This window comes from Pteropus medius, unplaced genomic scaffold, assembly GCF_902729225.1.
Source record: "Pteropus medius unplaced genomic scaffold, Ma_sr-lr_union100, whole genome shotgun sequence".
NCBI lineage: Eukaryota > Metazoa > Chordata > Mammalia > Chiroptera > Pteropodidae > Pteropus > Pteropus medius.
Window position 1 is genome coordinate 18856227 of NW_024344378.1, and position 27253 is coordinate 18883479.

Consider the following 27253-nt stretch of genomic DNA (forward strand, 5'->3'; position numbering starts at 1 on the left):
GTGTCCATACATAAGGTCTGTTGGAACATAGCCACATCCGCTTGTTTTTGTATTTTCTATGGTTTCTGTTACACTACAACAGCGAAGTTCAACGATTGTGAAAGAGATTGTATGGGACACAAAGCCTAAAATATTTACTGCCTGACCCCTCACAGAAGATTGCCAACCCCCACGTTAAAGCATTAAATGGTTCTCTAGAAGTTTGAAAGAGTCAGGGCAACTCCTAAAAGTGCAAGAGTTATTCTCAGGGAAGATGACACTGTGAACATCTGACTTCAGCTTTGTTAATTTAGAGGAAGTGACTAAGAAGTAAAACCTGAGATATGATAGGAGGGGATAGAGTGTCTTCTATTTCTTTTAAGCCAAGAAATAATAGCCTTTTGATAGATAAAAAGACATCTTTTTTTTTTTCAAGGTATATTTATATTGCTACAAAACTCCATTTACTTTATTATCAGTTTTGTGTTTAAATGCAATATAATTTAAACAAAGTCACCTCGTCATTTCTGTATCCAAAGTATAGGCCATCAAGTGATAGGTCTCAAACAACTACCTCATGTATTCATATGTCATTCACACTTGGGCATCAATAATTTACTAGAGCACAAATAATTGAAAACCACAGTTATCCAGAAACCTTGTTTTTTAGTTTCATCCTCCTTTTAGACTTTTGCTCAAGCTATCAATAAAAAGCCACACTTTTTTTGTGTCATCATCTCGACTTGTCTCTGCCTGCCCCTCTGGTGGAGAAATACTTAGGAGTAATAAAATGGCCAAAAGGTGGCAGCAGGAGGGCAGAGGACCAGAAGCAGGAAGAGAAACAAAGAGCCCTCCATTCACCCACCCACTGGACAGTCTGTTTCTGGATAATCCAAAGTGGGCTGACCTTCCATCAAGAAAAAATCTTTCTTGTCTACGGCCATGCCACCCTGAATGTGCCCGATCTCATCTGATCTCAGAAGCTAAGCAGGGTTGGTTAATACTTGAATGGGAGACCTCCTAGGAATACCGGGTGCTGTAGGCGTAAAACAAAACAAACAAAACAAACAAACAAACACTTTCTCTAGGTTTTCCTCCCACAACCAAATAATTTCAAAGTAATCGACAAGGAAGATGTGAATTGGCGTAAAGCTTTGCTTAAAGCATCATTCTGCGTGCCATGGATAACTTTATTTTAGAACAGTTTTATGAAACTTGATATTCGAAGGTCCAAAATGTTTTAAGATGAGCTAGAAGCACTATAAATGTTTAACTTGCTCTGCTACTTTCTGAGTATTTTTTATTATTAGTTTATTTGGGGTTTAAAATTTTTTTACATGACTAGATTAACAGCTATGTCATTTAAAAATAAAAAAAAAATAAGACAAGAAGCTATCCTTATCTTTAGCTCTTGACTAGAAGAAAACAGATGCTTGCATGAGGAAACTGGACAGAACTGGGGTGAGTAGCAGCCAAGAGAAGAGTATACCACTGCAAAAAACAAATTTGTGAATTACCGGACTAGTTTATGTTTATGACTTTTTCCCTTGGCCCTTAATAAATAGGGCAGTCATTTTATAGACTTTTTACTGGAATTATTGTGTAGTAATTGTCAAATTTTATGAAAAATTATGTGAGAAAAATGCTAAATGATAGGAAGAATATATGTACCGTTTAGGAAAATCCTCCTTTTGAATCTTTTAATGGAAATAGTTCCTGTGAAATTTTGTGTCCAAGCAATAAATAGCAATCTGGCAAGTAATATTAAATAAAAGTTTAAAACTTTCCTCTTGTTGATCTTCAGCCTCTGGATTCTCTGGTATCATGTCTCTTGTCATTAAAACTATCCATTCCTCATTATCCTCTGCCGGTTTTAAATAATATCAGACATCTATTTCATAACTGTATCTTTGTGTTCTCAGCTTTGTCTCATTCTGTTTTCTACCCTTGCCTTGTTAACACATAGCTTTTGCTCCCAAGCACATTTTTTCCTGCTTTGTAATTCCTTTCTTGCCCAGTGACCTGCACACAGCCTTCAGGAAGCCCAGACACCCTCCCAGTGATACCTGACCCTCTTCCCTCTCTCGTATCTTCTTGGACTATTGCCTGACTGAAGATAATACGAATCCACTGTAGACTCCCAAATAATCTAGTTAGGTCTTTTATACTGAGGTTCGCTCTCCCATTACATTTTTTTTCTTTTTACCTCTATGTTTACACTAAGACTGCTACTTTAAAAATGTGAGCTTCACTGGTGGAAAACCAGATTACCATTTTGTTCTACATAGTGACTCATCAGACAGTCAGTATAGAATTTTGAGTGTGTGGTATGCAGAGCCCATTAATGCATGTGTTGACATTGAGTCAAAAGTAATATAAATGACAATAATGCCACACACAAAAATACACCAAACACATCCATCCTTTTTCCTCCTGTGATTCTCTGTGAAAGAAGCAGATAGAAACATAGGATATGTTTCAGAGCTGAATTGGGTTCCTGGTATAATGTTTAGCACTAGTGACTCTAAATGAGAGTGCATTAAGCAAAAGAATTTTAATTTTTTTTCTTTCAAAAGAGTTTTCAGAGTAACACAGAATTTGACTTGCATACAGAAATGCCTATGTTGTGTTTTATAGTATATCAGTTTATATAATTCAAGGCACATAAAGGTGAGAGTTGGTTATATTTTGTTTTTTAAATTCATACGGCAGGTCCTTGAATGATGTCATTTTGTTCAACATTGTTTCATTACACCATTGATTAGATGCCGTAGGAACTTAACTCCTGTTTATATCAATTAGCCTATGGTAAAACTGGTTTCATTGCATGTAATTTTGCTTAAAGTTGCAGAACCTATTAAAACAACATTAAATGAAGACTTACTGTGTGCTCCCTTAAAGGAGTGTCTTCATTGTGCCATTAGTTTAATAAAAGTTCTAAATTCTTTAAAGAAAGTTAGAAAATTTAATAATTTTTAAAATTAGCAACTGGGAAAACATTTAATATATCATCTAATAAAAAAAAGGCCTACAGAATTATATTTAATTTTATTTTTAAATTTTCATATGAAGAAGACTTAGAAGAGACCTTTCCTAGGAAATTAAAATAATTAACATGTTTGGGTTCTGTAACCGTAGGTGATTTTTCTTTTTCTATTGGTCTTCCATTGTTTTCCTTATTGTTGTTATAGGATATTATTTATGCAATCAAATTCAGTGATAGGAGAGAAAGCTTGGAATTTGTCATTTACATTGACTCTCAAGATTTCTCTTACTCTGTCTGGCGACAGCTATGCCCTTGCTATTTCCAGTATTTGATCTTAACCTCCTAGCAGCCTGTGGAGGTAGGAGTGGGACAGAGATCACTGGGTGTCCTGCCTCAGTACCTGAAGTCAGCATATGGTTAATACTGCACCTTGTCCTTTCAGAGTGACGATGTTCGAGGACTACAGGCTATGTAGATGCCTCAGAACACCATCTATTCCAGATAATTTTAGGACACAGTATTAGCAGGGTGCTTAAGAGCAACTGTCAGATATGCCTGAGTTTGAATCCCAGTTTTGTCAAGTAGCAGGTATAACTGGGGCAAATTACTTAACTGCTTTGAGCTTATGTTTATTTATGTATAAAATGAGAAGATAACGAAATCTATATCATAGAGCCGTAGCAAGGATTAATATGGTAAATCTACTAAGAATGTTTAGTGAATGCCTAGTAGATGCATTCACTAAATGCATCTTGCTTGCCGCTCCTGACTTCCTACTTTAGAGCTTTGCTCGAGGTACTTTCTGGGCATCCCTTATTTAATTTGTTTCTTTTGCATCCATAGATGAAGTAAGAGTTACCAGCTCAATTTTTCTATGCTGTGCAAATGTGAAATCGGCTGACTGGGGATCATGCGCTCCCTCTATAGCAGTTGCTCTGTCTTTTTCCATGTCAGCTTATTGAAATAACCTTCTTCTTTTACTTTACAGATATATGTAATTGACAGTGCAGACAGAAAAAGATTTGAAGAGACGGGCCAGGTAAATAATTCTTCTGTTGAGTTATTTCCCAAGTAACTGGGTATTCATTAATCTGCCTTGTAAAAGGATAAGAGGGTGAGGGAGGTGTTTTTTTGTTTAACCTCTGCAGTTTAAACAAGACGGTCATTCTGGCAAACAAGGAAAAATACCAGTCGCCGAAGAAGAAATAAGTTGAGAATCCTTTAAACAGTTTTTTTTTTATTAAAGCCTTTTTAGTTTTAATCAAATTAAATAATCAAGATATAAGCAAATGGAACTTACTGCCATGCTCAAGAGCTCTTCAGTTTCTTCCCAGGCCATATAGAAATGAACCCAGAGGAACAATTCACTTACCATTTCTATGTATGGTTTTCATTATCAACTTAATTGATCCAGGGCTAACTTTAACAAATTCGGTGAGATGGGAAGAAATGTGCAAGCCAAGACTAAGCCGCTTATTTCCAAGCCAAGAGCTAGGTATACTTTGAACCCAAATATGGCTTTAAGTACCTGTCAACATGATTACACGATGCAATTCGTGTACACAGTTTTAAATAGAGAAGCAGTGGGCACAGACTTTTTACTGAGTACACTGATAAGAAGCAAGGGGCAGAGTGAACCTCTTTGGAGAAACACGATTACATTTCATTGCAGAGTCCTTGGCTTATGTCCTAACCTACCAGAGGTGGCCTTCCAAAGGTAGCAGTCCCCACGTTTATGTTCCTTTTTTCTGAAAATTAGTTTGAGAACTCTCTAGACTCTTGAAAACAACCATTCTATACCTTGATGATTTCTGGTTCATCACGCATGTAAACCAGTGCTAAACATGAGCTTGGAAGTAAAGGGTGTCATATAATGATCGCTTGAACCATCCAGTTCTCTTTGACAACCCAGGTGTCCTAAGTAGCTAAAATCTGGGTTTAATGGGAAAAAGTGGGTCCCGGCGTTTAGTATACACTCTCTCTTATACTTATTGCAGACAGAGTCAGCATGCAGTTTAGACTCCAGACAATAAACTAAAAGTCAAAGACCTTGCCAGATGCACTAATACAGTTATTTTAGAAAGTGGGTTTAATGAAATGTAATGCATATTGCATGCATGTTTTGGAGATAAAGATTAATGAAACGGAATTATAGTCTCTAAAGCAATTGTCATTTTCAGTTTATATTTAAAAATATATATGTGTGTATATGTATGTATGTGTATATATATAAATACTCATTGAAAGTTATTTGCGGATAATAACCTTGGGTAAGTTTTAAATCTCTAACCACGACTTGTGTTCTTCCTTGAGCAGTGTTTCTCAAAGTCTGATCCGTGAATCTCCTATAGCAGAACCACCTGGGAAGCTCATTAAAAATGCAAATTCCAGGGCCCTGGCTCAAACTTTCCAAAGTCAGCATCTCTGGGGTAGGCCCAGGAATTTGCCAGGGGATTCTTCCACAGACTCAAGTTTGAGAACCACTGCCCTTGAAGATTGCTAGTTGGTCAGCTTAACTGTTTTTTGGGTGTTTTTTTTTGTTTGTTTTTTCTGATTAGAAGTGAATGGTTAAATATCACAGATTTCATCCTTCCCTCCCCATCTATCCTCAAAATGATCTAGGAACTAGCTGAATTACTGGAGGAAGAAAAGCTAAGTTGTGTACCAGTGCTCATCTTTGCTAATAAACAGGATCTGCTCACGGCAGCCCCTGCCTCTGAAATTGCAGAAGGACTGAACCTGCACACCATCCGCGACCGAGTCTGGCAGATCCAGTCTTGCTCAGCTCTCACAGGAGAGGGTGTTCAGGTGAGATTACCGGAAGGTTTGGTCACCTGGCCGTATGACAACCAACCAAGGTAGTCTATCTCATTGGTTGGTCTGATCTAGATAGAAAAAGGATATGAAACAAACAGCCTTTGATTGGCAGATGAACCATTCCAGAACGTGGAGGGCATAGAGAAGTGTAGTTCTTTTCTACTTAGTGACCAATATGACATCATTAACTGTTCTAGGAAAGCCACAGACAAACCACCCCATACGACTAACAACCCCCATTAGGTAGGGGGTCAGAACAGGAGACTTAGAAGATGCTTTCTAACTCTAGGATTTTTTGATGGTTGGAGATTTTGTGTTGTGTCTAATATTATGGATGTCGAATATGTGTACTCCCAAGGTAACAGAGCCATCAACAATTCTGCACACTAGTTATCCTAAAAGTGTTTTGTTTTGTTTTGTTTTTTCCTCTTGGCTGTCTCCACTGCCTTCAGCGTTGGTGTCTGTTTTCTGCTACTTCAGGTTGCTTTCCCACTAGGAGGCTTCAGCTAACAGAAAGCCCCATGTTTTATATTAAGGAACTATATACCGGAAGAGCAGGCTCCTCCTTATTTGATATTAATTTAGGGCAGAAAACTGTTGTATCCCAGACACCTGAGAGGCTGTTTTCTCAAAGAATGATAACCAGTTTTAGCTCTGAGGCTTCCTACGAAGCAGCCTAAAACCAGGTGACACTTGGAGTCAGCCCTCTAGGACTGTTGCTTTATTCCAAAGCCCCAGCATGCGCTCCACATACCTCATTTTAAACATCTGGTGGACCTGCCAGGGAAGTGACACCAGGCTGTGAGAATCGGACAGTACAGCTCTAAGATGCTGTGGGGGATTAACAACATCTAAAGAAATGGTGTCTTCCCTCATGCCATATGGCATGTGTCTCTAATGGCATGAACTTGGTGTGCTGAGGTACGAACCTGTAATTTGATTCTCAATCGTCGTCCTGCAGCCCCTTTCCATTTCCCTTCTAATGCTCTTCTTCCCTGTCTCCTAAGACATTTGACATTGATTTGTCTTAAAACCGCCTGACTGCTTTTATTTCAAGCAAATACTCATATCCTAGAATTGTCTCACTTGTTCCATCTGTTTGCTGCTTTTTTTTCTTTCTTTTTATTACACAAACAACCAGGGCCTGCTTCTGTGCATGGCCTCTAGATCTGAGACCAGACCAGTCAGCACAAGGCAAGTGCCCCCTCCTCCAGACTTCTCAATACCTGTGCCCTCCGAAGAGCTTCATGCATGTGTGTGTGGATAGTGTGGGCTCTCAGGTGGCCAGAGATTACCTCAGCTACGTCCCCAGAATGGATGCTGGAGCTCTGTGGGTCTCTGTGAGTGAGGTTTAGGTTTTAGGGAGGGGGTAGATGTTAAGTCTTCTTTCCTTCCTTCCTTCCTTCCTTCCTTTCTAGACTCTGGTTATAAAGGTAAAGTATTCTCATTGTTAATCATATAAAAGTATATAAAATTTAAAACTGAAAAGTTTTTTCCTCTCCCTTAATCTCACCCGACAAAGGAACTATTATTAATAGTTTTATTTTTCTTGGGTCTCCTCTATAAAATGACAATCACAATATATGATTCCAGATCTATCAAATTAACTGCTTTTTCAGTTTAATTTAGGCTAGTCCAACAAGTATACTACCCAGGAGTTTTTGAATAGGTAAACTCCGATCATTTTATTTAGCTTCTCATTTTTTTAAAAAAAAAATCAAGTTTTGCCTAAGGTATTTATTTCCCTTGATTGTGCATAAAATGATCTTCATGAGGCCTAAGGTTATTTTTATGAAGATGAAGCCTTCTTGTGTTTGTACAAACCACTTTAGCAAGAGGACTCTGCCTCTCTAAATCGCAAGTATGGAGAGTAGAGAACATCTTGAGCTTTGGGGCTCTAAAGGCAGAACTAAAGAAAATAAACATGTTGTGTGCCTACTTCTAAGAAAGTGGGAATTGACAGCTCCGTAATCTTTTTTCCCTTGGCCAAAGTGTGGAAAGGAAGAAAGAGCAAAGCCAGAATTAACAGTGAGGTTCTTGTTTCTTCAGCCAGCCTCCAGGATGTAAACAGGAGGGACTAGAGTTATCTAGAATCAGTATTGAGAGTAGTGACATTCAAGTCAAGGATACTTCTTCAGAGGAGCCTGGGGATGGGGAAGGAGCTCCAGTCACTGTCTTCCCAGCCCCACCACCCCACCCCAGCCCGCCCTCTCTGGAGGAGGGCACCAGGATAGAGCTCTGTGTTCCTGGCTGTGTAACCGCTGTAGAGGCGGAGTTCCTTTTAAGTCACAAGATCTTTTGGTCAAAAAGGGAGACAGTGAGCTATCTATCAGCAGAGAGTTGGGGAGGGCTTTAAAATCAACCAGTTTAAATCAAGTGATATAATCGCGTATGGTTGGATTTTTTTGAGAAAGTTCTCCTCAGATCAGGGACCTTCAGCAACCGATTCACAGGAAGTGATATCAAGAGAGATCTGACAAAGAACTGTGAGCAAAGAAATAATGATTTTTATATGGAGGAGAAATAGTTTGAAGGTCACTTAATTAGTTTAGTAGATAGTACCATGGTGTATAGAATTGGGTAGTTAAGACTGGGATTTCAAGGTTAATGAGATTAGATTATGGTTAATAGAATGATATAAATTTAGAGAATTTAACCATTATTTGAAATGAGTTATTTAATAAAAATGTTAATTAAGAAGGGAATCTGCTGTCTATTGTCCTTTAATGGTAACCTTTGGGGACTGGAGAAAGGTCGCGGAGTTTTCCTTGGAAACACTTTTCATTGTGACGCATTGATTGACCATGTCCCTCCTTCAGGTAATGCCTCTGTCCTGAGCTCTCGCCCACTCAGCCAGTGCCTTGGTGTTCACTTTAAAAAGAGTCACTTAGGTGGAATTATTTTTCTATAATCCTTAGTTCAAGTACAGGCCTTTAATGATTCTTATTAATTATGGATTTAAGTATTCCTGAAAATGAAAGCGTTCACTAGAAAAATGTCCTCAAGATCACTTTCAAACATGGATACTGTGTGATAATTACTAAAATTCCCTAAATTCTTATTTCATCCTCCCATTCCACCCTCCCCACCCCACCGCCCTTTGAAAGCTGATCAGTAATGGGCAAAGCTACCCACATGATCAGACTTTAAAGGGTCAAGTAACATCTGGCACCAGAGCTCTAATGACAGCTGAAAGAAAAAATGTCTAACAGTTAAAAAAAAAAAAAAGACCTGGAATTTGTTACAATTTCAGGTGTTTAAAGACAGTGTCTCTATTTATGTTCTGTTTGTGTATATGTGTTTAATCAGAATGTTTGAGAGACCTGTCTTATACTGATAAATAACACCCTCAAGTGGGTGAGCCAGGGGAATAGCCACATCTCTGCTAGATGGTGGGCTACATCTTCTGGACTCATGGAGCAGGTGTGTCACTTCTCCTTACTCGAGTAGCTTAAACACATGATTTGAGGTTATGGAAGTTAGTGATTCTTGGGATGGAGTTCAGGTTTTTGTCCTACCTGATGTTCTGAAAGCAAATACGTGCAGTCTCTCCGAGGACAGGCAATCCCATGTGGTGTTCAGCAGCCCCTGCTCTGAGTGTGGAAATTGACTTTTGAGGGCTTTAAGACAGTTCGGAACAGGTCTTTCTCTGCCTGATTGATGGTGACGAGGAGGCCAGCCTATCATGTAATTAAAGCAGGTTTTCATGGGAAACTCAAGAGCAGAGCATAGGTAAAGGGCACTAGAAGCTGAAGGAGAGCATCAATCTTGGAAACCTTGTCCTGCTGAGAGGCCCAGAGTCCAGGGGAGTGATCAGAAGAGACCCAGTTATGTCAAGCAGATGAAGGCAGAAAGAGGAGAAACTGAAAAATGTCTGGGAGGGAAAACCTGCAGCCCCTTAGCCAGACCGACTGCCTTTCAGACTTGGAGGCTACCTCCCTCTGTGCCCTTGGGGCAGGGCCAGGGTTGCTAGGGCCTCTCCTAATGTGTAACATCTAGCCCTGGGACTCTCTTCTCTTTCCCTGGGTGTCTAGAAAATAATGAACAAAGGATCTGGCTTAGAGCCAGAGAAAGGTAGAGAGAAATCAACTCTTCTTTTACCTACAGACGCTAATTTGAACCCCAGATTACAGTTGTCCTTTGCTGTTGTAGTGTCAGGCATTTGAAGACATTTTCTCTCTAAAACGTGTGTGTGTGTGTGTGTGTGTGTGTGTGTGTGTGTGTGTGTTTAATTAAAATCATACTGAAATAGAATTTCCTTTCAGTACAGAGATCAGCAGTTCCAACCTGGCCTCTAGCCTCAGTCATAACAGAGACCTGCCTATACCAATAGCTTTGCACTAGCAGAAAGTTCTCCTGGGTATTGCTCTCCATGCCCCCACCTCATGCTCACCTTTTCTTTTCACATCTCTCCCACATTCCCCATCTTCCTTCTCTAAACAGGAGCGATGGTCCAGCTCACAGTAGTCTCACTTACGTATAAAAGACCCCTAGCAGCCAGAGCCAGAGATGTGTGACCTGTACTTAAGAGTGCCTTGCAGATGCACACTAAACAATTCGCTAGCCCAGTATCTGTTTTCCCTTGGTCTAGGGGACTCTTCCTTTAATATACCAAAAGAATTTCGATATTTTTAAAAATGACATTTACCACTTCTTACTAGGCCTGGCATCAGTTATTTTCGATTCCAAGTGTACAAGGAACTACCTATCTGCAAGTCAGACCTCAGGTTTATTTTTAAATTTTCAGATCTCTCTATAGACTAAGAAAGCAAGCTTGGGATATGCGATTTTGCTACCTCTCTGATGCAGTGCCCCTTGTCACCAGAAAAAATATTAAAGCAAGCAGTATTTTATGTATGCTGCATCCAGCTGCTCCTTGACCCTAGGGGCCCCGTGGCACAGTGGGAGAGGCCACATTGCTCAGGAAGGGCCTGAGCTCCTCCTCGTCTTAAAGCAATTACTGATGTGACGCATAGTCCTCATGGCATTACAAACCAGGCCCACCCAACCATGGCTGCCACTGCTTCCTTCCAACCATCAAGCAGTGACGGATGCATTGTAGAGCGATCAAATTAATAGGAGCAGGGCAGTCAGAAACCACTCTTCCCATAGAAAGGGGCACCATGCTTTTAATCCTGGACCATCGAGATCTGTGATGAGTAGATTTCCACCCCTGTGGTTAGGGGCAGCCTTATATTCTTCCCAGTGGTTCTGGCAGGGACTAATATCATGAAATGGTAAAGTTATTTCCTCTCCATGAGCCCAAATCTCAGTATTTGAGGTTCAGTGTCTCTCTTTAGTCTCTATTATTGAATTAAAGCTAATCAATTTAAATTCAGTTTCAGCAAGGTTGGTCAGGGGAGGTGTGGTGGAGGAAGAAAGGGAAGACGACTACTCATGCCATATGATTTTCATCCCCGTGACGAAGATCAAATGTGCAGAAATTCGGTCAAACCAGTTTTTAACAATAAAGGTTCAACCATTAAACAAACCTATGAGTTCATTTCCTTCTTTGGAGGCAGAACAGTAACCTAGTTTAAGTAACCGATCACCTTTTCTTAGTGTCTATTTAAAAAAAAAATAATAACCCTTGCCAAATTAAGGCAAGAGTGATGTGGCACACTAATTTAAACAGGAGAAACAGAGGGTTCCACCTCTTGCTATGATGTTGTCTCTAAATGTGGAGTTTCCACCAGAGGCGGTGGTCTTGGCGGAGAATTATTATGCTAGTAGAGTGCAGCAAGATAAATATGCAGCTTCCACATGCAGAGATACCTGGCAGCCCAGGAATCTTGAGAGTTGAGTGGCCAAAAACAGCCTCTAGCACCTTCAGAGCTGCAGCCAAGCTATGGCAGGGTGCTTGGCTTGGGGCTACCCCACTCTCATACCCCTATAGTCAGCTGGGAGTCATAAGGAAAAAACAACTGGAATTGCACTCTTTCCCACCTTCAGGGTGATTCTCAGCTTCTTTCTAGGCTTGAGGCTGAGCTCCACCCTCCAGTACTTGCCTGCATTCATTGAGAAATGGCGAATGGTTGAAGAGCATGGGTGCTGGAGCTCGATTGCCTGGGTTCACAGTCTGCCTCTGCCACACACTATTCTGTGCCCCCATTTCCTCATCTGTAATGTGGAAATTATATAGTACCTACTTCACAGGGTCGTCCCAAGGATTAATTGAAAATCTATAAATTGTCTACTGCAGAGCAGACACTATGCTAGGCTCTATAAACACACCCTCAAGCCAGGCTGACATGGACCGCCCCCCCACACACACTTTAGTGGGCTTGGACAACTTATTGTTCCTTTCCAGTAGGCAACTTGGCACAGCTTGTTTCTGATTTGATTGAAGAGGTATTAGTCCTGTTGACTGTTGCTTCCCCAACAACCCCCAACCTCCAACTCAGGTTCTCCTCCGGGTGATAAAAGGAAAGGTACAACTCCCCAACCCCTAAACATTTCAGATGAGGGCTACCTCCTCGAGAGCAGCCACAGGGCTTGGCCCCTATTAATACTCCCTGGGCTTCTCATCATACTCCTTCAGGTTGCTGGAAGCAGCTGCAGAGGCTCAGGGACCAGAAGGTCATCTGGTGGGTACTGACCTCCAGGCGCCCTCTGTTGGCAGGACTGTGGCTGGAAGGGCTTTGCCACCGCTGGCCCTCACAGTTGGAGGACACTGCCCCTCGGTAGGGTTACCCCGTTTAAATCCCCTCTGCCTCCATAACAGACACCCAGGAGAAAGCTGCCCCTCTCCCTCCACATTCTGCTTTGGGTTCCTGCAGCTGAGTAAATATTTTTCCTATCTTCGACTGCATTCAAGTTCAGTCGCATATAATAAAAGACACACACCCCCTGCATAATCAGCTATAAAGCAAGGGGAAGAAATGGTACTCAGATAGTGTGGAAACACTGTTCTTGATTTCTCTGAGATGATTTGATAAAGTAGTGCACATCTCTGTAGAGGAGAAAATATTGAGGTGCGCATCTTTGGTAGTGTTTGTGCGGGTTCCTGAAAATGGAAAGTGCTACATAAGTGCTGAGCTATTCAGCTTTGAAGGCAAAGAGAAGATGGTTATCTTATTCATCTGTCTTCTATTTGTAAAATCTTTTTTGTCTCCTGGCAGGTGATCATTTTTTTTTTTCCTGGAAACCAATTAGCTACTAAAATTAAACATGCTTCTCTTCAAATTAATCCTTTTCATAAAATGGTCTTAAAGTTGGCCTCAGCTTTTCAAGTAAGTAGCTGACCCAGTTGTAATTGGAGATGAATTCAGAGGCCACCTTTCTCCCACCTCCACATTCCCCCCCGCCCCCTTCCATTGCTGCCAGGTGCTGTCCACCTTTGGGCTTTCAGCCATGGCCAGCCTCATCTTGGCAAATTCCCTAAAGTCCACTCTGGAACAGCCATCAGATTATCTGGTTCTCCTGCCCAAGTGCTCTGATGGCAAGTGGCAGTTTAATCACTGTAAATTCAGGTTATGGTCAGATTAGCCAAGAGATAGGATGCCTGCTGGTTGTTTTGCAGTGATGTATTGTTTATGGGATTAATGCTCCGAATGGCCAAGGGTGTCAGCTGATATTTATTACTTTAAGCTGGCTCAGCTGTTCAGGTTCAACAGCTAGCTCCATGGTCACAGGAAATGCGGGGCTCTGCATGTTGTGTATGCCCTGAGATGTGCAAATGTGACTAGGACTTCAGCGAGCATGTGATATAGATGCAAGGGAAAGGGATTTGTTGCAGGAGCCTCCTTGGATTTTTGTTCTGGGCTTCTGAGGGAACTTCACACACCCTTGGAGGTCAGAGAGACTCTGGGGAAAGGGAGAGCATTCGTGGGTGGCTCCAAAGGGGGTTGAAAAGGAGGTCGTCTCTGGCAGGCCTGGCATCCAGGAGAAATCATGCCACCTGCCAGTTGACTGTAGGCATTGTGTGGTTTTTACATCTGTCCTTCTCCAGCCTTCTGAGAGAGGACACTTTCAAGGTCACTGCGCCTTTAAGGGAACCTTCTCCCCAGTCCCTCTGCTTAGTAAAGAATCAGGCCAGGCCCTTTTAAACCTATCTGTAGTGCTGCACGAAGAGAAAAAATGCACATTGCCCCAGTGTATGTCTAGTAACACACACTGAAGTTGGTTTGTTTTTCCAAAAAGAAATTTAATTTAAACCAAGTGTACACTACCATACTGTAAACATACCAGGGCACCAGAAGGGTGGCTTATTGAATTTAATGCCCTAGCAAAGGTCAGCTTTTAGAAAAAGCCAAAAATGGCTGGAATCTTTCCTGATAGCTCCTCAATCAGGCCTTGGATCCAGGCAGATGTGTTTGTTTTTTCAGAGGGAGTTCCTGAGGACCCATCTCAAGTTCAGACACTGGGTACTACCCTCCCGTCTCCCTCCTGTGCTCTCAGAGGCCTCCCTCCTCTTCCTCAGGAGGTCACTGTCCGTGGTCACCCAGATGGGCCCCTGGGGCGAGGAAACTCCCTGGAGCTGGTGGTTAGAGAGGGAGGACCCCAGATGCCCTACTCCCCCTCTTCTGGGCTTGAGTGTATGGTGCCTTTCTTACAACTAACATTGCCTTTCTCTGCCCATTTCCCTCAAAGGACGGCATGAACTGGGTCTGCAAAAATGTCATTGCAAAGAAGAAATAAAATCTAGACGAATGGAGACGCAGGAGCCGCGAGAGCTGAATTCTGTCCTGAAAAACACTAATTTGCTGCTTTCTGACCAAATGTTTTTCCATCTGTGTACAGCTACAGCTGTTTGAAGAGAGGGAACAACACAGTTTAAACAGAATCATCATTCCAGCAGTAGATTTAACTGATCTCTGAGGTTCAGTATCATTTTTCAAATAAAGGAATTATATTATTTCCTCTGCATAATTGAAATAGTATTAAATGTCTCAAAGCACATGATTAGAAAATGAGATCTTTTAAATGAGCAAGAGATTGCATTGCAGTTCAGTCAATTCCAGTGGGCTTTTTTTTTTTTTTTCAAGAAAAAGAAAGGAAAAAAGGAAGAAGCAGCTTATGCTATGTTCATTTATTTACTGACCTGTCCATTACATTCTCTCATGGTTTTGAAAGCACACAGTGTTTGCTGGTGCTAGTCAGTGATTTTTACCATCACCAGCTGAGCTAGAGCTGTGTTCTGTTCTGTCCGGAGGGAAGCTGCTGCGGGGGAAGGGGAGGAAAGGCAGATGATTAAACCATCTTGTCATGCAGGTAAGCGACAGTGTGTGTAATCCTCACCCTTTGGAGAGAAAAAAAAAATCCCTTCTTGCAAACAAGTCGCCACAGAAACATACTCCATTCCCAACCCCCCAGGCAGCCACACAGGGAAACAAATTCTTATGACTTTTGACTGTACTGACATCTGGAATGTAAGGAGAGGTGGGAGGTTTAATTCCAGAAAAATTACAAGGTCCTTAGAAAGCCCTCACATTGAGGGCTCAGGCTAGCGTAAACAGGCTTTCTCCAGTTCAGTGGAGCAGGGAGCAGTGGACTCTGAGATTAGCTGGCTTCTCCACAGCCATCCTATAGAAGAGATTTCTATAGCTCAAAGAATTCTGTGTTTAAATGATCACAATAGGCCGCTGCTATCAGATTTTAAAAATAAATGCAGCTTTACCATGAGCCTGCTCCACTGAGAGAAAGCAGGCAGATCGATTTTTAGAGGGGATCAATTTTTACAGTGCTGGCAACTTGGTGGTGTGGGATGCTCATGGGTGGAGAGGGTTTGCTGCTGGGAAGAATGTGTATGATTGCAAGAGCCATGCCCAGGGAAGCTAGAGTCACCCCAGCTGCTGGTCTCCCCTGCCTCTCTCCAGCAAAATGTGTCCTCTGTTGATTGATTGGGAGAGGACTGGCAGAAGACTTCTCCTGCCTCATGTTGCAAAAAGAGCTTGTTTCCCTGAGCCTGAAGAAATCCTCAGCTTCAAACATAGGAAAGTCGGCCAGAACATCACCCAGCTCCTGAATTGAACTCTGTTCTGGTGCCTGAGCTCAGGGGTTTTCAGAGAATGAATAAGAGACTGTCCAGTGGCTGGTGGGTCCCAGGAGGCCAGCTGCCTTCTTGTGCTGGGAAGTAGGCCTTCCCAAACCCACCAAGGCACATGAGCAGACCAGAGGGGCCACTCCAGCCCCTGGCCCTCAGCACAGCTTCTCTGGACAGAGTTGTGCAGGTGAGGCTGAAGCATGTCCAGTCTCAAAAGCAGTCTAGGGTGAAAGTCATTAATAATGTCAGTCATGAAAAGGTGCCCCAGGGTTGCTGTGGAGGGATCTGTTAGGACTTGCAAAACAAAAGAAGGTGAGGTTTGTTTAAACCACTGAGCTAGCTGCCCCCTGCCACCTCCTCTGGCTTCTCTGTCTCACTCAAGAGCCTCTCTCGCTTTGAACAGAGGCAAACAGAATTATAAGGAACGGAAATCCCCTTCTGTCAGGCTGTCAGGCTCTAGCACTTGAAAGTGGGTTTTCACTCCAAACAGTGCACCAGGGATGAGAGCTGAGGGGCACAATGCCGGCTTCGAGGTCTGTAATTTTGGAACGTGATATGGAACTTTAACTCTGGCAGTGGATGCTCTGTAAAATATTTTTTGTCCTTTTTCACCAACTTAGGGAACTGTTTAAAAGAACCCTCCCAAGGCCTCGGCCGGCAGGCAGGCAGAAGCCACTTGCCCTCCTCTGAGAGCCTCTGTGAGTGTTTAGAGTTGCTTTTCAGCTAAAGACACAGCGACATGGTGGATGTCACAAGCTTTCATCTTCCCTTTGAGCCCTCCTAACCCTCCTGGGGGCTCAGGGGGTAGATGACAGAAGCCAGAAAGATGCAGACTTCGAAAGCTCCCATTTGTAAAAACGAAACGCTTCTAAAGTCCCCCTTTTCTCTCCCCCTCCTCCTGTGGCCATGACCAGAAGACAAAATTTGAAGCTGGAAAGGGGATACCTGGTTTCCCACCCTCCCGCCCCTAGTGAGCCTTGGGAAGACTTGACCTGAGCACGACTGCATCTGAATATGCAGGGAAAAGTCTGGGGTCCAGAGGGCAGAGCAGGCCCAGGACGGGGCGCGGTGGGGGTGGGGGGCAGGATGTGTGCTCAAACCGGTGGTGGGAAAAACTTCCCTCCCCTCCTCCCGACCTTCCCTGTGCTGCTCTTTCTGGCTGGATCCCCGCTCCCAGTGCAGCACACCCTTTCCCCTTCACTCTCCCTTGGTTACTATGGAAACAAGGGTGTCATTGATGTGGGCTGAGCTGGGGGAACATGTCGGCGCACAGCTGAAAGTCAGCGATTATGCCGGCGGGTGAAAATGTGCCGCGGTGAAAGAAGTCCGTAGCTCCCGAAACTGCTGTGAGGACACAGTCCTACCCGCTCCCTCCCTCCAGCTCCACTTCCCTCTCTCCTGGCTTTTGACAAATTTCTTTATTCCCTTCTGGGCTAAAGCGGTGGCTATTTTTGTGCCACTCTGTGCCCCACCCTCACTGTCGGCTGCTCCTTATCCGGCCTGGCCTGGAGGGTGACACCATGTCACCCTCGCCAGGACTCGTCCCTTGATTCCCGTCAGAGTTTGCTTTGATTTCTCTTTCCTTCTCAGGGGCCAGTTCTTACTTCCTTTTATTTTTAGCTCTGCACTCCATGTGGTTTCAGGGTTCAATCTGATCCACTGAAAGGTTCTTTTTTTTAACAGTCCCTTTTGAAAATGATAATCAAAGGAAGGGACGTGGTATTTGGTCATGTGGAAAATTCAATGTATAATTTAGATGTCTGTCAAAAATCCAACAAATAAAATTTAGCTGAAATGAAGGCAGCCAGGAATGTGTTGTGTTCTTTGCTGGAGCTTGAGGAGGGACTGAAATCTGTTTATGCTTTCAGAGGTTAGCATTCCTCAAGGTGCTTTCCTCCCAACCCCCCAGGATATAATATTAACACCACCACCAACAAAAATAAATATAACCTTTAGTAAGCCCCTCCTACATAACTCGCATACATCATGGGGCAGCATTAGTCCCATTTCACAGTTGAGGAAGTGAGGCCCTCACCTCGGTTAAGGATTTTGCCCAATCTCTCAGAGCCATTACACTGGGTCTGAAAGCTACAGCAGGCTGCCACCTCTGGGGGACAAAGACAGTAACAGCCCATTTCCCAACAGTCTGAGCCTCTAGCTTTCCAAGCTCACACCATGGGTCTCCTCTGACCAGCACTGATCCCCTGGGGTTATCTGTCCCAGGTGTTGGATGTCCTCTATCCTCAGGGCAGCACAACCATAGATTTTGTACCATCCTTAGTACAGACAGGAAAAAGGGAGAAGACATTAGGAAAGTTAGGACTGACAAGGTTACTTGCAATTACCTAGTACCTGATACTGGGGCTTCCTATTAGAGTTCAGAGAGAGAAATAGATTTAACCAAAGTCACACAGTATGTGGCAGAGTGGGCACCAGTCCAGGGCTCCACCCTCTGCAGTAGAGGAGCTTATCTTTCCCCATGGCAGCCTCACTTCTGAGGTCTAGAGACATAACAGCCTGGCTGGTCCCAAGGACCCAGCTTTAAAGGCAAGCTGTTGGCAGAATAGAGGGGAGCCTGAGGCAGGAGGGAAGAGAAGCTCTAGCATTGCCAGATAAATGGCAAGACATTCGACTAAAGTTGAATTTCAAATAAACAAAGAATCATTTTTAATACAAGTATTCCCACACAATATTTGGGACATACTTATAATGCTAAAAAAAAGTCATTCTTTATCTGAAATTCAAATTTAACTGGCCATCCCTGTCTTTTGTTGTTGTTTTACTAAATCTGGCAACCCTATCCAGAACACCCAGCTCAATAAAGGGACAGTGTGGTACAATTGAAATGTGTGCTCTGGAGTCGGAGAGACCTGGGGTTCAGTTCTTGCTCATCTATAAACCCATTCTGCAATCCTGGGCAAGCTGGGTACTCTCGGAGTCTTGCTTCTTCATCTGTGGAGTGGGACTAAAGCAGTAGGGAGATTGAAAGGGATATAATGTAAATAAAGCACCTAGACCTTGGGCAATAGCTAGGTGTAGTACGGACGCTCGTGCCTCAGTTTCTTACCTGTAAAATTTGGTAATAGTCATCTACCTTGTGGCATTCTCCAGGGAATTAGACGAAGTTATGGATGTCCAGTGCATAATAGGTGCTAAATCTTTATGATAACTGACAGAAATTCTGGAGTCCAGGCCTTCCCAGACCCCCAAGACCTCTGCCCTCCCACCTCTGCTCCCACAGGGGTCTCTGATTTTCCAGGCAACAAGCAAGCAGCCAGCAGCCTTCTCTGGAGGTGCTGGCAGCCCCCTCCTCTCTGGAGCTCCCAGGGCCACCCCAGCCACACCTCCTGCAATTAGATTTGTAAGTGGGAACAGGCTCTTGTCAGAGGCTCCTGATTGGCTCCGGGCAAAAACACAGTTTAGCGCTCAGTCAAGCTGCATTTTAGGGCCTCTGTCTCTCTCTCCCCGCTCTCCCCCTTAATTGCAATCTGTTCAGTAATTTCCTTTTCCAACACTGCAGAACACAGAGAAGCTTCAGCACCAAGAGCTGGGAAGGGAGGAGAGAAAGAGAGCTCCTACTCCCTGCAGTGAATCTGCTGGTCCGGCACTGTGTCAGGGTGTGTGTGTGTGTGTGTGTGTGTGTGTGTGTGTCCAGAACCAGCCACACACGTGGGCACGTGGAGATATGGCCAACCCCACGGAGTCAGATCAGAGCAAATCATTAGGGGAGCATCCACTTGTAGCAGGTATTTCAGTTATATTTAATCCTTGCAACATTATTAACTGTAGGTATTATCAATCCCAGTTTGGGGATAGGGCTCATGGAACTGGACTCATTTGCTCAAGATCACACAGGAAGAACAAGGCAGAGCCAGGATTTGAACTCAGGCCTGTTTGACTGCTGGGCTCCAAGTTCATATCGTGATACCTTTTCCCCTTTATGCTTTTAAGCCTAGAAACAGAGCTAAAGAATCCTCCTTCACAAATGAACACAGAGGTTTCTTTTCCCAGAGTGAATAGCAGTGTCCCAGGAACAAAAAGCCTTTGCTAAAGAAATGAAATATTCATGACAGAATTGTAGCGAGCAAGCTGAGTCAAGGAGGGGAAGGGTTTATGGGAGAACCGCTTGGATACCCGAAGCTGAAAGCTATAAAAGTTGGGGCAGAACTATCATTTAGCTAAGCAAACTGCTACTCCTGTTAGTCATTCGCCGATTTAATCCTTTGATTAGCCCTATAAGGTAACCATGCCTATCCCCATTTCCCAGTTGAGGAAACCAAGGCTCTCAAAGGCTAAGTCACTTGCCTAGAATCGCACAGCTAGGAAATGGCTTGGCTGGGATTCCTGCTGACAGGAAAGCCCATTTTTCTCCAGGACACAATCCTGACTAAACACGGGGCTATGAACTGCTGGGAGCAATGGGGGAGTAAGGCTCCAGGAAACAAGGAGGGAGTGAGAGGCCTACCTCATTCTGTGCCAAACCTCTCTTCAGGATCCACAAGACCCTTCCCTAGAATCCCAGAGATAGCTGCTGCTCTGGAGGCCACCAGCAGAGGGGGCAGGGGGCCCTGGCCCCACCCCGACAACAAAGGAAAGAGGCTGGGATGGCTGTTGCCCTTCGGGCCCTGGCCTGGCATCAGTTGCTTCCATTATCAATCAGGATTCAACAAACCCTATCCAGTGCCCTGGCCCAAAATGGAGGAGAGGGAGTCCCGCAGTGAAAGGGCCCCCAGCCCTTAGAGCCCACTTAGACCACTGGAGGGGAAAGAGAAAGGGCTGACTGCAGATAGACACACATGGCCACTCTGAGTCTTTCTTTGTCTTGTTAGCAAAATGCATGTCCCTGAGACTAGACCAACCTGTCACCCAGGCCACTGCTGATCCATACTGGAGAGGATACATCACACCAGGATGCAAGGCTTGGCGCTAGTTAAGGGCCCCTCAGCCCTTGTGTAGGGCAAAAGCTGCACAGCCATACTTGGTGGCCCTATTACACCAACCAGACCCCTCCCTGGGCCTGGCTGTCAACGCTCACCCACCCTATCCCAGTCCTCAGTCCCCACCTGGGCGACCTGCTCTGGAGAGCTGGAGCCCACTAGTCACCCTTCCTCAGCCTTCCTGCTGCCAAGAGGTCAGAATCACACAAATTATGCTGGCACAGCAAACCCATGCCCTTAGAATCTGTCCGGGGGCACAGATCTGATCTGAGACTTTTGAATATGAACAGAACCTCCCTGTAGCCTCCAAATGACAAAGTCAAAGTACTTTTCCTGCTTAGATGCTACAGATGGCTTTTGGAGAGAAGGGAAAAGGGAGCTTTGGTTTATAAGCAACAGCCCATTCTGGGGTCAAGGGGTGCCATCCAACCCAACTCTCCCCTCAATTCCCCCAGCTCCTGTAGGGATTCAGCCAATTCCCCCAGGCCCCTTTCCCACCTTGAGCCCCCCAGATCAGCCGGAGCAGCAAGTTGGGAGGAAGAAAAAGAAGGAAGAAGGGACGTTCAGGGGCTGGGATGCTGATCCCAGGCAGAGGGGAAGTGTCTGCACAGCTGTAGGCAGCCCCCCTATCTTCAGTCTGTGAATGGGTACATCACCCCCTCCCGCGCGCCTGCCTCTGCTCCTGAAACAGTTGGTCCTAATGAACGCAAAGCAGGCAGGGCAGCTGTGTGCATTATCCATATGCATGGGGAGGTGTATATTTATACTCACATCCCACCCCACCCTGCAGCTGCTGCCATCCCCTGTGCCAGAAGGGTGAGTGGGCATAAGCACCCAGGCTGCTCCCAGGCCCTGGGCTCCCTATCCTTCCAGCCCTTGCTCCCCAGCCCACGCCCACAGCTTTCACTTGACCCATTTTGGAGGCAGAAGTTTGTGCGTGTATTTGAGAGAAAAAGAGAGAGAGTGCACACATCATTTCCCCAGTTGGTGCTTTTGATTTCCTCTGAAGTATCTTGATTGCCGGACGTACAATGGCATCTTGCTGCTAGTGCTCCCTCAGCAGCTTCTGGCTCTGTGCCACCTCCTCCCTAGGGCTGGGGTTTTCTGCTGACTCCAGGGCCCATGGCTGGCTGGCAGAAAAGAAGGCCTGATCCAGGCTTCCATTCCTTGGCCTGAGCAAGGGGACCTGCCACAGTCCTTCCTGCTCCTTGGACTGGGGCCAACCTGCTGCCTGCACCCCAACCTCCTCTTTTACTTGGACCTCCTGCTACCTCCTAGCTAGCCACCTTGTCCCCCAATGCCTGGCTACTCACCTCCTTTGTTTTAAAATGCAGTTCCCCTATGCAGATGCCTTCAGAGGCCCTGCTGCTATGGAACATTCCAGGTCCCTCTGATATGATCCCAACCCTTTTTATAAACCTGTCAATCATGGGCTGTCACACATACCCTAAGCTTCAGATGAGCTATTCCCAGTCCCCCGACCTAACCCCACAATTTTATTTCCTCATCTGTGCTCATAGCCACCTCCCCCCAGGGTGTATCCATATTCTTTTATGCTTATCTTAACTGCTCCTTTAGGGAGTGATTCAACTCCTATATCCCCAGGAAGATGGCCTGGTCCCTCTAGTCCACAGGGCTCCCCTATGAAACTCATAGAGCCCTGACAGCCTAGGCATTTGGCTTTTGTTCATTCATTCATTCATTCATTCATTCATATCTCTTGAGTGGAAGCAAAGCACTTATTTATTTTTTTTAACTTATGAATTGTTTATTTCTGGAAATTTCAGCAAAGCAGTTATAATGCTTCACATCCTGGTCCTGTTCCCTCACACCGTTCTGACCTCATCACTCATTACTCTGCCCCTCACTCACTCTTTCCAGCCACACTCGCCCCCTTGGTGTTCCTGAAACAAGCATCATCTGCCTCAGGCCTTTTGGCTTGTTCCCTCTGCCTCCACACTCTTGCTCCAGATAGCCCATACCTTGCCTCCGCACATTCTGGAGTCTCTGCTCAATGTCACCTCAATAAACCCATGCCCGACTGCCTCCCTATATAAAAATTGCCATGCCCCCTCTCCCCTACTATTTTGCCCAATCCCCCTCACCTTGTTTTACTTCCCTTTATAGTAATTATTGGTAACAAACATTTACTGATTTATTAGTTGTCACCTATCTCTTCCTTGTTAAATTATCAGCTCCAAGAGGGCAAAAGAGCTTGTCTGTTTTGTTAACCAAAGTATCTCCAACTTTGGAATAGTGCCCAGTATTAGAAGGACCTCGATAACTATTTGTCGAATGAATGAATGAATGAATGAATGAATGAATAAAACAGGCACCATTCCAGGCTCTGAAAAATCAAAGATGACTAATATTTCATGTCCTCCAGGGATGCACAAGCTAGTGGACATGTAAGCTATGAAGCTTGTAACCAGAGTTGGTTAAAATACCAAGTGCTCACTTTGGCTGCACATGTACTAAAAAATTGGAACAATACAGAGAGGATTAGCATGGCCCTTGCATAAGGATGACACATAAATTCATGAAGCATTCCATATTTTCTGAAAGAAAACCAATAAAATGCATCTGAAGGCATCAAAAGAAAAAAGAAAAAAAACAAGCAAGAGTGTTTAAGTGCATGGGAGTGTGGTTGGCCCAAAGGAACATAAACATGATAGCTATCAATGTCTGAAAGCAGATATTGTCAGCACCAAACCTGGCCCTTTACATGCATCATTTCAGTACTCCCAACACCCACTCTGGAGAAGGTGGAGAGGGGTACACAAAGGAGGCGAGACTCTGGGGCTAGGTAGACAATCAGGCAGAGGGATCAGAAGAGAACTAGGGCCTGGAACCACATGGGCTGCTGAAAGACTTACTCTAAGTATACAATTTTGATGAGTGGAGCTCAGGGAGCTGCAGTGTTGGGGATGACATTTGGTGTGGCTTGAGAGTCCCTGTCTATTAGGCCATGAGCTAGCTGCACGTTTGCATCCCTGCTCATTGTCCTGCAACAGGCACAGACAAGAAGAGTATCTGATGACAACACCCAATTCACTATCAGGCATCCAGGAATCCACATATCAATTGACTCACTGCCATGTTTTTTTTTTTCCAGGTAGACCGGACGTCCACATCACCCTTAATACTCAATTCTTGGTAGCCTACTCTTTCATTCCACTTGTAATTTTGAGACGTTGCCTGTGCCACCTCTAATCCCCACCCCCCCATCCTATAAGCTGTTGAAAACTATGCCTCATACCACCCCATACATTACTCTCTTCCCGCCTCGATGTAAATAATAAAAAATAACCCATGGCATTGAGCAGATGGGTTCTTTCTCAAGAAATATCCAATTGTTAAAGATCGAGTACAAGGAGAAATAAATATCCCAGTTTGCTGCAGTTGAGAGGAATGAACCACAAAACAATTAAAAAAAAAAAAAATTGGTCACCGGTGGAGAAAACATTCGGACTCCCAGTGCAGAACTCTGGGTTAAGTCCATTGCCAAGTCCCTGCATCATAAATGCCAGGGAGAGGGGACTTTAGAGAAGAAGCCCTGGGCTCTTGAATGTTTCCCTCACTCAGGGATGTGCTTCCCATACACCATGAAGAATATGGTAGAGGCCAAAGCTCTATCCACCAGACTTCTATTTATTTTTAAGAGCTTTCACTGTAGACAGAGTGTCTTGAGTTGTTAAGTTCTCTGTAGCTGGAGGAATTCAGAGAGTGAATATATCCTGCCTCAGAAGGGAAGAAAGCCTTTGGGGTGAAGCTGGAAAGGATAGAATGTTGGGAGAAGAAAGAAGGAAGCTGAAGGAAGAAGCTGATGTTCCTAAGGCCAGCCCCCTGCTGGTCCAGGTCTCTAGCCTCTCCCCTATGAGCCTCCCAACCCTAATTGCCTCTGTGCCACACTCTGGTCTGTTTCCCATTCCCCTTAGCCTTCAGTGAAGTTTCTGGGATCTTAGCCTTGAATCCTAGGCCCTTGACTCAGTACTTGTGCACAGAGTATAGAGAAGGGGCAATCCAAGAGTGCCCTCAATTTTATTCCTCTAACTCAAAAAGACAAGACTCACAGGGTTCTAGAACTAGTACCAGGATCCCAGATTCTAGAGACCACTGTGATTTCTTTTTTATTTTATTAAATTTATTTGGGTGACCTTGGTTAGTAAGATTATGTAAGTTTTAAGTGTACAGTTCTATATCATCTGCATATTGTATTGTGTGTTCACCACCCAAAGTTTGGTAAGAGACTACTGTTTCTAAAGCACTTCTAAGTAAGAGTTGTCCAAAATCATACAGGGAGGTAATCACTTTAGAAGAGGGGTAAAAACGTGGTGGGGTCTGTCCAGGGATACCCAGGGATCCTTTTCCACTTCTCTTTACTCCATGGCCCCAGCAAGGTAGACCTACCGCCTTTCTCTGTAGACCTAGAGCGTTAGGTTGGGGAAGGACAGGTCCTAGACCCTCCGCCCTCTCCCCCACCCCCACCCCGCCCTGGAATTTACAGAAGTCAGAGGTGGGGTAGGGAATCCCCCAGGGGGACAGGTCTGGTCCTGAAAGTGTTCATCGGTTCTCCCCCACCCTCGGATGGGAGAAAATGAAGGTGTCTGAGGAAAGAGCATGGTCACAACGATAGAGTCTGAGTGGGCGGGTGTGAACAGGGCCTGAGGAACCCAGAAATGAGATTAGAACGTGGGGTCTTGACTTGGAGAGAGGGGCCTGGAGCGCTGACTCAGCGGCGTCGCTGCTCGGGGAGTTCCCCGCTACCCCACCCGCCAGGGTGCCCTTTGAAGCCCGGTGGCAGCTTTGATCTGGGGTCTACCGGGCTCTCAGCTGGCCCGGCCAGATGGACTGGGGGAGGGGCGGAGGAGCCGACCAGCCCTCAGGCTTTGCCCTCCCCTGGCCCCCTGCACCCCCACCTGGGCATGGAGACTGTTTCTGGATGTTTCAGGGGGCACCCGAGTCCCGCCCCCACCCCTGCCTTGCAGCTGTTCCCCAGCTGCCCTGCCCCACCCCAAAGACAGCTGGGAGAGAGGCTGGGGGCGGGGAGCAGGGCGCAGCTGCTCGGCTCAGGCTGGGACCCGGGAGGGCAGGGACATGAAAGAGCTCGGGCCGGCGGGGGTGGAGGGCGCAGAAACCCTCCAGCGGTCGCCTCCCGGCGGGCCCCGCACATCTGGGCCACAGGAACCGCTGCCCCCCGTCAGTGGGGTGGGGGAAGAAGCTTTCCCGACACCCAGCCCTTCCCGGAAAGGGGAGTTGTGACGCCTCTCGGGGAAAGTCGGGAGGGCCACGCCGGGGATGTGAGAGCCGGTATCTCTTAGTGGTTCGCGGATTGAGGTACAGGGTGTGCCTGTGGGTGCGAGAGGTGCCTAAGTGTGCACACCAGTGCAGTGTACGGAAGCACCCCGCTTCCACCCCTTCTCCAGCAGGCCCTGTTTCCTGGGGCAACTCCAGCTCTTTCTGGGCCTCCTCTGTCCCTGGCCCTTTTGGGAGGTGGGTGACAGCTGTTACCACAAAGCCAGGGACAGCTGGGTGGCTGGGGACAGCTGGATGGGGTTAGCTTATCCCTGCATCCAGACTGCCCAGGCACCCCCAGGCCATACTCCAGGCAGCTGGCTGCTTCGCCCACAGCCTGTGTGCCTGAGTGTGTAGTTGTTTGGGGTGGGCTTTCAGAGCTGGGATCTGGGGGAGGGGCCTCAAGCCCATCCCACCCTCAACCTGAGCCACCCTCTATTTCCCAATCTGATTGATGTACCTGGAAAAAGGACCCCTCCCATTAGCTAAAACAAAACTAGGCCAAGTGGGAAAGAAATTGGGCAGCCTTCTGTCTTGGCTTCCAACTCTTGGCACAGATGATGTCTTAGGGTTCCTGACAACTAGAGAAAGGGATGGTGGGACAGGAACAGATGTGAGTGGAGTTAAATGTCTTGTCTGTCCACCAGCACCTGCCCACAGGCATCCCTCCACCCATAGCTGGAGGGGCACTGTGCTCTAGCTCTCTGCCCTGTCTCTTTAGCCTCAAACAGGTGCAGAGGACAAGATGGGGGCAGGCCAGCTGTTGCCATCCTGCTCCTGGCTTTGGCTCCCTAAGTGGGGAAGGGGGAGCAACGAAGCAATGGTCCACCCACCTCATACTGAGTCATTTTCTACTCCCACAGGACGGGACAGAGGTACTTGGCAAAACCAAGACTCGTTTGGTCTGGGCAGCCCAAATGGCCTGATCATGTCCTCTAATTTGTGTCCTTATTTTTTTAAGATGGGTGACTAGGGGTTAGTGAGGCTTGGACTCCTGGCACGGGACTTACACACCACTCCCTGCCTTGCTCTAGGCTTCTTGCGGTGGGAGGTGCTCAGGCCCTGATTCTACCCAGACAAGGGCAAAGAGAACTAAGCACACAGCAAAATAGTCTCCCTTACTGTATGGAAGCTACTATATGGAAGAGTATAGGCTGCTTTACAATGTAAGTAGATCCTCGCAGTGTTAGGCAACAAACCAAGGATCTTTTTTAAAGGTCAGGTTCCCTGTAAAGAAGGCCCTTGGTGTGCCCC

The 27253-nt window shown here is 45.4% G+C and overlaps 1 protein-coding gene, 1 non-coding gene and 1 pseudogene across 2 annotated transcripts in view; all 3 read left to right on the plus strand.

Annotated features, from left to right (window-relative positions):
- Positions 1–14653, plus strand: part of ARL3 (ARF like GTPase 3) — a 29782-nt gene extending 15129 nt beyond the window's left edge. Inside the window, exons 4-6 of the mRNA XM_039871347.1 lie at positions 3954–4004; positions 5588–5773; positions 14375–14653. Of these exons, the coding sequence (XP_039727281.1) occupies positions 3954–4004; positions 5588–5773; positions 14375–14422 (285 nt within the window). The 3' untranslated portion in view covers positions 14423–14653. The remainder of the gene's footprint in view (positions 1–3953; positions 4005–5587; positions 5774–14374) is intronic.
- LOC120610188 (uncharacterized) lies at positions 912–1024 on the plus strand (annotated as a pseudogene).
- An 8501-nt stretch (positions 14654–23154) lies between the features above and the next one.
- On the plus strand, positions 23155–23263 carry LOC120609763 (U6 spliceosomal RNA). Its single transcript, XR_005654827.1, has one exon. It is a non-coding gene; the product is annotated as a U6 spliceosomal RNA (small nuclear RNA).
- Positions 23264–27253: the final 3990 nt, after the last annotated feature.